The sequence below is a fragment of the Copidosoma floridanum genome, unplaced genomic scaffold (genome assembly GCF_036245765.1).
Source record: "Copidosoma floridanum isolate Cflo_tuat_1 unplaced genomic scaffold, Cflo_Japanese_pri ptg000026l, whole genome shotgun sequence".
In the NCBI taxonomy this organism is placed as follows: Eukaryota; Metazoa; Arthropoda; class Insecta; order Hymenoptera; family Encyrtidae; genus Copidosoma; species Copidosoma floridanum.
The window spans coordinates 9552999-9564576 of record NW_028321903.1 but is presented as its reverse complement, the minus strand read 5'-3'; the positions used below and the strand labels follow the sequence as shown (position 1 = coordinate 9564576).

Below are 11578 nucleotides of genomic sequence, written 5' to 3'. Positions count from 1 at the left end.
TGACCCGGGGCGCTTGCTGGCCACTCTATTTAAACATAAAATGTTGAATAAAAACACAAGCGCCTGTCACCTAATGATCCGGAACGCTTACTGGCCACTCTATCAATCAACAAAATGGTAATTAATCATACAAGCGTCGCTCACCTGATGATCCAGGGTGCTACTTATTATTAATTAACATTGTATTGTTTAATAGAGCAGCCAGTAAGCGCCCCGGATCACTGAGTGATAGGTGCTTGTATTTCTATTCAATATTTTATTGAACGAGTGAAAATAAGAAACTTAACCTAAAAAAAAAATTCATTTTCCCAAAATTTGTAAAAAAAATTACTTATCTAGTGCTAAACAGCACCATACCAGCTTCTTCATGTCAAACAGGCTCCACATACGGCATGACTTTGCAACATCATGATTAAAACTTCTGACCGATTCACGGACAACAGGACGCCCAATCAAAAGGATCCATATGGAAATCCATATGGATTTTCCATAAGGAAATCCATATGGCGTTTTGGAACAAAATCCATATGGATTTCCATATGGATTCATCCAATTAAATTTCCATGTGGAGTAATCCATATGGATTTTCACATAGACGTATGCGTTTGTCATCACTGCATTAAGCATAAGCGTAAAATGCATATAGCACTAATGATATTCCGCATTTATTGGATTGAAGATTTCCATATGGATGGATCCATATGGAACAATCCATATGGATTTTTATCTGGAATTTTTATTTTGTCATTATAGCAGTGTAAGAATAGAATACACAATAAGAGTAATTATCCGAATAGAGTTTCATATAGATTTATCTATATGGATTTCCATATGGATTTTTATACAGACAGAACCATTTGCTATACCTGCATTCAGCATAAGTGTAAAATGCATGTGGCACTAATAATATTTAGAAAACATTTAAATGAAGATTTCTATATGGATAGATCCATATAAATCAATCCATATGGATTTTATAACTGGAATTTTTATATTGCCAGAATATCATTGTAACAATAAAATATACGATAAGAGTAATTATCCATATGGATTTTTATATAGACTTATCCATGTGGATTTCCATATAGATTTTTATTTGGATGGATCCATATGGAACAATCCACATGGATTTTGTATCTGGAATTTTTATTTTGTCATTATAGCAGTGTATTAATAGAATATACACCAAGAGTAATTGTCTATGTCTGACAAAAACACGAGAGTGCGGGACTAGTAGTGGAAGTCGAAGAGAAGTTATTCCTGATGATACTGTGAATTGTTTAAAAGGTAATTCATATATAATGCATACAAGATTGTTTCTATTAATTTCTCTGTAATAGTAAAAAGCAATAATTCAAAGACTTAAATTACAATTAACTGTATGGAGCGATCGTAAGAAATTATTTTATCATTATTAAAATATAGTAACTAAAGCAGTAGAGAAAATGTCAGTCGCTGTTATTAACAAAAATTCAAGTATTAGTGTAACTTATGAAAATAATAGTAATATGTATATAAAAACATTTCAATTATTCAATTATTTTACCTGTGGAGTGCTAGATGCGTGATAGGAGAAAGTAATATTTGTGTGGAAGACAAAGACCAACAATCATGCAACAATCAGTTAATTCTTTTCAAAATAAAAATTTTATGATTACAAGTGTGTGGAAAAAAATTACTGCCCGTAAGTACGTTGGCTAGACATTATCGTAACATTTGAAATGTTGTATTCACATTTCTCAAAATTTTCATTGTAAGTATTAATAATGGCCTATTAATAATGGTCTATTCACATACGATGCGAAGAAAGCCGGTCTTTAACTTTGATAGTGATAAACCCTGATTGAGGCATTTGTACTTTCGTTGGTTTTTGCATTAATTTTATGTGGATAAAGTGCACGCTTCGCACGAATAATAACTATGAATTTAAAAAAATTACATACTACAGTACTTAACAGTTGTAAAAAATTGTTTCAGAGTGCTTAACCTGGTTTGCAACGCATAAACCGTCTTTGACAGAAGCTAAAAAAGCGGAGGCCATCAAAAATATGAATAAGTTTATAACCGAAGAAATAAATTACCAGATCAAGAAGGAGGTAAGCAAGCAATGTCCATTACTTAATTGGGATCTTTCGTGAAAAAGTACGGGTAAAAATGTAAAATTTAAATGTAAATGAACATATTGAAAATGTAAATGTACATATTAAAACATATTTCAAATTTTTCCTCATGAACGAAAAATAACGGTTATTTTCAAATTTTGGCGCTTACGTAGATGATGTCATGTTTAAATTTACAATTTTTTAATTAAGTTTACTCGTTTTCTTTAATTTAATACAAAACGTCATAATCTTTTGCTTATTAAAATCACTTGGTCGATTAAAAAGTTTCGTTCTAATCAAGATTAAACCCAGACTAACGGATTACTAATGTCGTGACTAGTGCGCTAGACCACCGTGTACTCAGGATCATATTTATGTAGTATATTTCTTGTGGCTTTCTTGCTTCTCCTGCCTACTGGTACTCACAGTTATTACCTTATTTTCATACACTATTACATTTTTAAAGTAAATTATGACTGAAATAATGTATTTGTGCAATATTCTTGCGTTGTATTGACTTGCTATATTCTTATATCTCTATGTGATATCCATACTGACTTGCGACTAAATTAAGAGTCTGAATTTTTCGGACTGGAAGAAAACTGGAAAATAATAAAATCACCATTTTGCATTGACAAACCTTGTAAAAACGATGTTTAACGATAGTTCTTGTCCAGATTTTTTGTGTAAATCATAGTTTAACGTTAAAAATGTCGAATTATTACGAAATATCAGGTGTGTAGCAGTGTTAAGTATTTTTTTATTGATTTAGGAAATTTGGAAGACGATTTTAGACGTACATAAATAGCGCGGTAAACAGGCTCGTCTGCTACACAAACTGACATGTAGATCTACCGCGCCACTTGATTTCGAACTTTCTGTATAAAATGCAATGAGAATAAAAACTTTGCCGATAAAAAAAAATTTTTTTTGGTTTCAGAAAAAAATTAAGAAGAAGTCTGTCACTTCAGGATAGTGATTCAACAAACATCACTGTTTCAATCATATTGTGAGTGTTTTCCATTGTCCGTTTGAAATGATTTTGATAACATACGTTTAAAAATCACAGTTGTGAACTTGACTCTTAATCAACAAAAGAAACCCAAGAAACAAGTTCGTATGACTTAATTTGAAATATTTCAAAATAAATGTATGATGAATCTTTCGTCCTCAGGTGTAAGTATAATTATGTATGCTTCTTTAAAATTAACACTGTGATGTAATGGAGGAAGTACAACAAAAATAATAATTCTTGAAATTAAACTTTGTTAAACATGATTTGTCTTGTTAAATATTAATTTATATAGACCCTAATGTAGAACATCTGCACCTTTTATAAGCTTTTTCGATAACATTACCCCAACATCTTTTGGGTCGTAGTAAGTACCGGATTTTATTTCTCATACAGCAGAATCTCAGAAAACTATTTTAATCCTAAAAAATTCCTGTAGTATATTAAAAAAAAAATTGTCTCTCCAAATCATTATGTCTAAGCTTAAAATATGACGTACGACTAGTCTTGTACGAAAAAAATCTTATTTTAACACGTGTCATATATGTGAAACATAAATGTAGGAAATTCCACATTGACGCTTGACGATCATCATAAAAAAGGAAATCAGCAATCTCAACTCATACTGTCAAATGTAAGGTATGTTGGAGGATCCGAAATTAGGCGACAGCGGGCAATCCGTGGTGGCCCGAACTCGCTCAGCTAGGCCAAAGAACGCTATTTTGTTGATTTCAGGCGAGTTCGGGCCACCGCGGGTCGCCCACAGTCACCAAGTTATCCATTTAAAAATCCTCATTTAAATTAATGCGAAATATCATTAGTGCTACATGCATTTTAAATTTGTGCTGAATGCAGATATGACAAATGGATTCGTCTATATGAAAATCCATATGGATTAATCCATATGGAAATCCATATGGTTAAGTCTATATAAAATTCCATACCGATAATTACTCTTATTGTATATTCTATTCTTACACTGCTATTCTGACAAAATAAAAATTCCAGATATAAAATTCATATGGATTGTTCCATATGGATCCATCCATATGGAAACCCATATGGAAATACATATAGATAAATCTATATGAAAATCTATTCGGATAATTACTCTTGTTGTTTATTCTATTCTTACACTGCTGTTATGACAAGGTAAAAATTCCAGATATAAAATCCATATGGATTGTTCCTTATGGATCCATCTATATGGAAATCCATATGGAAATCCATAAAGAAAAATCTATATAAAAATCTATTCGGGTAATTACTATTAGTGTATATTCTATTAATACACTGCTATAATGACAAAATAAAAATTCCAGATACAAAATCCATATGGATTGTTCCAAATGGATCTATCCATATAGAAATCCATATGGAAATCCACATGGATCAGTCTATATAAAAATCCATATGGATAATTACTCTTATCGTATATTTTATTGTTACAATGATATTCTGGCAATATAAAAATTTCAGTTATAAAATCCATATGGATTGTTCCATATTGATCTATCCATATAAAAATCTTTATTTAAATGTTTTCTAAATATTATTAGTGCCACATGCATTTTACACTTATGCTGAATGCAGGTATAGCAAATGGTTCTGTCTGTATAAAAATCCATATGGAAATCCAAATAGATAAATCTATATAAAAATCTATTCGTATAATTACTCTTATTGTGTATTCTATTCTTACACTGCTATTATGACAAAATAAAAATTCCAGATAAAAATCCATATGGATTGTTCCATATGGATCCATCAATATGGAAATCTTCATTCCAATAAATGCGGAATATTATTAGTGCTATATGCATTTTCCGCTTATGCTTAATGCAGTGATAACAAACGCACACGTCTATATGAAAATCCATATGGATTAATCCATATGGAAAATTTTTTGGATGAATCCATATGGAAATCCATATGGATTTCGTTCCAAAACGCCATATGGATTTCCATATGGAAAATCCATATGGATTTCCATATGGATCCTTTTGATTGGGCGACCATACCTTCTGATATCACAGATGGTACTACACGTAGCAATCGTGTAGCAGACCCTACGTTACACGAGTATAAAGTATAGTACACATGCAATGATATGTAAGAGAACGTTTTGTGAGCATTTCATACCTTGCACTATTCTCACCCAAACAAAATGCCTATCACCCAGCTTAAAATTTGTCATAAGTTCTTATATAGTTTCTTATGTAATTTCTTATGTAATTTCTTACATATGTTCTTACATGTAATATCTTACATAAGTAGATATATAATACTTCAAAACTTTTAAAAACTTTTACTTATTTTTAAAAACTTTTATAAACTTTTACTAAGTTTTTATAGCTTTTATAAAGGTTGAGTCACTTTTTTTTTATTTTCATGTGTAAAATGTAGGCTACTGATTGGAAATTTTATCAACTTATATAAAATTTTACTAATTTTTGTGAACTTCTATTTATTTGTTTACATGGTAAATAAATGTTTTTATTTTACATACATACATATCTGTTAATTTTTATTTGTTTGTTATAAATAAATATACATGAGTATTATGCATCCACTTAATATTACATTTTTTACATAAGTTGCAGTTATTTAAAAAATAATTTAAATATTTTTAGAAAATTGATACATTTTTTTTATTAGCAAACTATAAAAGAGATGAAAAGTCAACGATGAAACATACGATTTTCTAGCAACAGCTCTTTTTTAGTTAATACAACGATTAATGACACCTGTAGTGTGCGCCATCAGAAATGTCCTCCAAGTTGCCTGGCTTCTTTTTTTCTCGATTGAACCTTTCATCTAAAATATTGTATATAATTGGATTCGAAAATAATTTAGTCAATTGGTCAATAATATCTATTTCGATAAAAAATGTTCCATTAGCAGAAGAACTAATTACATTACCACATTCGCATTAATCGGTTAATGCCAAATTATATCTTTTAAAATATAAAAATTGTTAGTTTAAACACAAACACTTTGTTCAGAGAAAATAAGTGTTATTGAGACTAAGCGTGTTGTTTAAACTTTACCATGGTATTATCAGGTTTATCATAATTTTAAGTGTTGATATCTCTTAAATGCATATTATTATCAGGAACATATGAACAGATGCAATATAATTTAGATTGATGTTGTTGATATGTATTAAAGTTGCCTAAATTTTACGAATCGAGTTACAAGGTACTTAGAGACTCCTTAAAAAAATATCCAATAATGTTACTCATTGTAAACTTGTTCTAGCATATTCATTTTGCATTCTTGCTTATGCTATCATGCTTATGCACTTTATGTTAATACTAACTTTACTTATTAACTCTTCTCTAAAAATGTATTAAAAACATTATTCTGTAGATATTTTAAATTAAACAATTATTTGTAATAACCAAATAATATGCTTTCTTTTGTAATAGTAATTGTGCTACACCACCTTTTAAAAGCAGTTTTGTATTAAGTATTATAGGTTTTTGAATAATAAAGAAATCTGTAATCCTAGTGTTATTGCAAGTATTTAGTATCCAAAGACTAATAAATAGTCTAATCACCACATAGGATTCCAAGTTGGTACGTATGTAACATTCCCTAATTATTATATCATATCTCAAATATATCAAATCCGCCTTTTCATAACATACAAAACGCTATAAAAAGTTAATGAAAGTTTATAAAAGTTTTAAAGGATGACATAGATACTTTTGACAAACATTAAAAAACCTATAAGAAGGTTATAAATGCTTATAAAAGTTCATAAAAGTAAATAAAAGAGTAAAAAAATTTATAAAAGTTAGTAAAAGCTTATAAAAACTTTGAAGTCTTACATAGCTACTTTTGAAGAACATAAAAAAAGCTATAAAAAGTTTATAAAAGTTTATACAATTCTTATAGAGTCTCAAATCAGTCTTTTTCTAAAAGTTTCAAAAAATTTATACAAGTTTTTAGACAATATTATTTACGCTTGGGAACCAAGAACTTACATAAGATCTTATGTAATTTCTTATGTAAGTTCTTATGTAAGTACTCATGAGAGTTCGTGAACCAGTCTTTCAAATGTATTTAATTACTACTTACTTATGTACACGGTAAATTTTAACATTTTTTCTGCATAAAAACTGTTAGAATAGCTAATATAAATTAGTAAATACCATAAAAAAGCATTTCTTACCTTCACTAAGGGGTTTTGAGCCTGGTCCGGGGAATCTCCAGCCAAGTGTGTTACCCTCTTGACCAGAGTAGATACGATACGTGGAAAAGAATTGACGTCCTAATAAGGTACTTCTAAAACTAATGTTTATCTTTTTATTTTGTGAATAACATTTACCACCTTGGTTACCTCATTGGTTAATAAAAATTTTATAAATATACATATAAAATTGTTTTAAGTTTGATAATGCGTTTCTCGACAATAAATCTAGTAATTGATTTCACAACTACTTTTCGTTCACAGATTTTATTTGAACATACTTATGTATACTTTTTATTCTAAGGAAAAAATCATCTATTTTTAAAAGTGTAATAAATTTATTGTAATTGCTACAACAAAGTTGAGGATTAACTTTTTCTTTTCAATACTTTAATGTTGGTATCGAAAACCAGCTGCAAAAATAATTTCACTCTTATTTATACATTACTCAAAAAATGATATAAATTCTTAAAATATAAGTTTATACATGAAATAAAGTTTTTTAAGAAAGTATTTGATTTAAATAAAAAGTGGAACAACTTTTCTTAACTAGTATCAGAGTTTGTAAAAAGCTATAACTTGAGGACTTAATAACATCGATGTTAGTATCAGATGTACCTTATGAGGACGTCAATTCTTTCCCATGTATAAAGTGGATAAGACACTTGACTAGAGAGTCTCTGGAACAGGTTCAAATCCCCTTAGTGGAAGTAAGAGATGCTTTTTTTTGTATATACTAATTATATTAGCAATTCTAACAGCTTTGATGCAGAATATTTTTAAATTTACCATTAATGTATCGAGATAGGTAGTAATTTAATACGTTGAAACGACTGATACACGAACTTTAATAAGAACTTACATAAGAAATTACATAAGATCTTATGTAAGTTCTTGGTTGAAAAGCAAATGCAAGTTCGTGTACAAGTTCTGACACAACTTCTGTTAAACAAACTTATATGAGAGCTTACATAAGATATTACGTAAGAAATTACATAAGAAATTACGCAAGAACTTATGTAAGACCTTATGACAAATTTTCAGCTGGGCAGATACACTTTTTAGCTAAATTATGCTAACACAGCACTTATTATATAAGCCAATTTGGCATTGGACCAGTAACACAGACAACGATTAAAGAGTACAAGATGCGTCTGTACTAGCTGACGAACGTCACCGAATTCCATAGAGATATAAGTAAATATGATATTGTCACCTGTAAGTGGCAATGATAGAAGGAGAAAGATTTTTTTCTTAGTCTCACGTTAATCATGCATATATTCACAATTCACCAGTCATCTATGAATTCTTTCTTTTCATTTAATTGTTGTATTTTGAAAAATGGAGTTCCGTATAAGTGAAAAAGGACGAAATCTTGTGTATATTAATAAATACACTTATAGATTCAAAACAGTTTTGTGCAACGAAGTGCAGCGTTGGTTTTGTATTCAAAAAAGTTGCAAAAGTTTTTTAAAGCCTAATTCACATAATGACCTCATCGAACACGAAGAAAAACACAATCATGATCCTGTCCAGAAGGCTATAGCAAATCGACGGAAAATTAACAATAGTATGAAACGCAAAGCATTGGACGATATTTCGGCTCGACCATTGAAATTCATTCGCAGTGAGATAAACAACGACGAGTATCAGTTTACGGTGCATGATTTGGATAGATTTTGGCGGAATATTGGTGCTACTCATTGGAGTGTGCTGCCAGGGCTTCCGCAAGACTCAAGATAGTCTCGATCTTGGTCTTGTCTTGTCTTAAAAATCAAGACAAAGATCGAGAAAAAGTGTGGCGGACAACATTCAAGACAAGACCAAGATTAATGTAACAAGACCAAGATCAGTATCAAGATCTTGTGTTACTCATGCGCAGTTACACGAGCAAGATTTTCAGTTTTTGCGGCATATAATATTGTTTGTCTATATAGATCGTAAGGTGAAATGAAAGAGACAGAATATACAGTCAGCACTGTTAGCAGAACACCTTTCCCCCTCTGGCATGCTACGATTGGTAATCTTTTATGTATCCATACGTACACTGCAGGCTGTTTTATTCGTTGAGCGCAAGATTTGAATTCTTCAGTTACTTTGCGAGATATATCTATTATGTAATAACTTTAATTATTAGATTAATTAAAATTAGAGATTTGATCATACTATTACAAAATTAATTGATAGTAATCTTAACCATAACTTCATTAATTGATGTGCGTAGTAATAACAGTTTGTTTCAGGGTTACGATTGTTATATCTTGCAAAATAATGGAAGAATTCAAAATCTCACGCTCAACGAATTAAACGGCTTCGGTTACATTGTGTAAGTGTGTACATCAATTCCATACCAAACCGAGTTTCCGCGCTGCTTCATACGTTACACGTTAGTACGAGACTATACACACATATATAGGAGATTATCGTCATCAACCAATCATACAGGTGTGTGTACGATAGAGAGAGAATGTCCGAGGAGCATGCTTTGTCTCAAGTCACAAATTTTGGTATAATATGATGTATTCTCTTCCGGACGGCCGGGTAGGCGGGTACAGTGAGAGGCTGCATGCTATCGTCTTTATGCCTATTCGTGTTTAACCTCGTCTTTAACCTTCGACAGCTTCAACCTCCTCTGACTTAAGAGCTACGGATGAACTGTGAATAATTAGGTTTTACAGTAATTCCAGATAAAAGTGTAGCTGTGTCGCCATGTGTTAATTTTTTTTCCTCCCAGTTTCGTTTCCTCTGTTATGATTGTTTACCGAGTTGTTTCTCATATGCAAGCAAGGAGCCAAAAAAGAAAGCAAGTGTGATTGTTATAGATAAATGCAGTGACTCAAAATCATTTATTTCACGTGCTCTCAAGATGCCACCTGAAAGGAAAAGTGAGACTTTGCCACCATGTGCAAGCAAAAAATCTCAAATAAATAAAGAAAAAGAAATTGAGGCAAGTACAGAAAATCCAGACAGAAGCAGACCAACTATAGTAATTTAGAAGATTACACAAATCAGCAGAGTAATCAAAAAATTAGTGGCAAAGGGAAGTACGAGAAAGTTTTTCGTATGGAAAACAATAAAGCTGGGGATAAAATGGGTATTTGTATACCATGTGAAAAAAATTGTCTAGAGTAGAAATTTTAAGAAAAAATGGCAACACCACTGGAATGAAGAAGCATTTGTACACATACCATACAGATATATTTCGACAAATTTTTCCTGACGAAAACAAGCAACAAAAACAACAAAACACAATCGAACAATACATTGTTGCATCAGTAAGTATAAGAATAAATATTCTCTATAAAATATTTTACTTCTAGATTTGTGTTATTATGTTTATTTTTATTCATCAAAATTGTATGAGTATCTATGTATCGAAATTTCTGTGAGGATCTTATTATGGAACACAGGTTACAAACACCTGTATACATAGCGCATCCAAGCTCTGTCCCCTTAAAAAAAAAAAAAAAAAAAAAAAAAAAAACATTTTTCAGTGAGATCGCTTCCGTTGCCAGATGTAAACGCATAAGCTATAGATGTATATTATTCCAACTTTTATGCACGCAATCCACTGCACATGGAATTACACGCCTGGTTATAGTAACAACCAGAGCTGCGGGTATATCTAGCAGTTAACGATTGGCCCTCGAACAGAAATTTAGTGCGTACGTGGTTTGATAAAATGCGTCGATGACCGTCACATAACAGTACTTATGTTAAATGTATGGATTCCGATCGATAAGTAGTTGGTACCTAAAGGTCGATCCCAAACTTTATGGCGTTTTTGACGCACTCAATCAAATCCCAGCAGGCCGCCCGCAGGTATATACAGATGAATGTAGTGCGCGACTTTGACGGAAGCGTTAAATAAGTACTCTTTGTGCGGCAGAGCTCGGATCCGTTGATGCGTAAAAGAATGCACATCAGCAGACTATGAGGCTAGGTAGTGCAGGACGTATCTCATAAAAAGCTTGCTTTATATTTTTAGTATTCTTACGTAAATACGTATGTAGGCTTCTGGTACGCGATTCACAAGATTTTTTTCAACTTAAATGTAACATCCGCACTTAAAAAGATAGTCATTGAGTAAAAGAAAATAAATAAAAAATTTTGAACGATACCAAAATAAATTACAAAAAACTAAAAGTAAAATAATTTAAATGTATAACATCAAAAAATTATTCACAACTAACAATATGAATAAATCCTGCTTTTTTTCAGGTTACACAAGAAGTAAAAAGGGATAGTTACGTCACTTGTTGGTCA

The 11578-nt window shown here is 31.0% G+C and overlaps 1 protein-coding gene across 1 annotated transcript; it reads left to right on the top strand.

Annotated features, from left to right (window-relative positions):
• Positions 1-408: 408 nt before the first annotated feature.
• LOC149373844 (uncharacterized) lies at positions 409-3263 on the top strand. Its single transcript, XM_089595671.1, has 4 exons — positions 409-603; positions 1164-1287; positions 1978-2096; positions 3043-3263. Exons 1-4 carry the CDS (start codon positions 409-411, stop codon positions 3076-3078), a joined length of 474 nt encoding a protein of 157 aa, XP_089451797.1. The 3' UTR covers positions 3079-3263.
• The last annotated feature ends 8315 nt before the right edge of the window (positions 3264-11578 follow it).

Excerpts from the sequence above, each read along its gene's own strand:
- LOC149373844 (XM_089595671.1), top strand. The coding sequence starts at position 409 with ATGATTAAAACTTCTGACCGATTCACGGACAACAGGACGCCCAATCAA. Across the intron at positions 604-1,163 it reads ATTTTCACATAGACGTATGC|CAGTGTATTAATAGAATATA; the intron begins GTTTGTCATCAC and ends TTGTCATTATAG. Across the intron at positions 1,288-1,977 it reads TACTGTGAATTGTTTAAAAG|AGTGCTTAACCTGGTTTGCA; the intron begins GTAATTCATATA and ends AAATTGTTTCAG.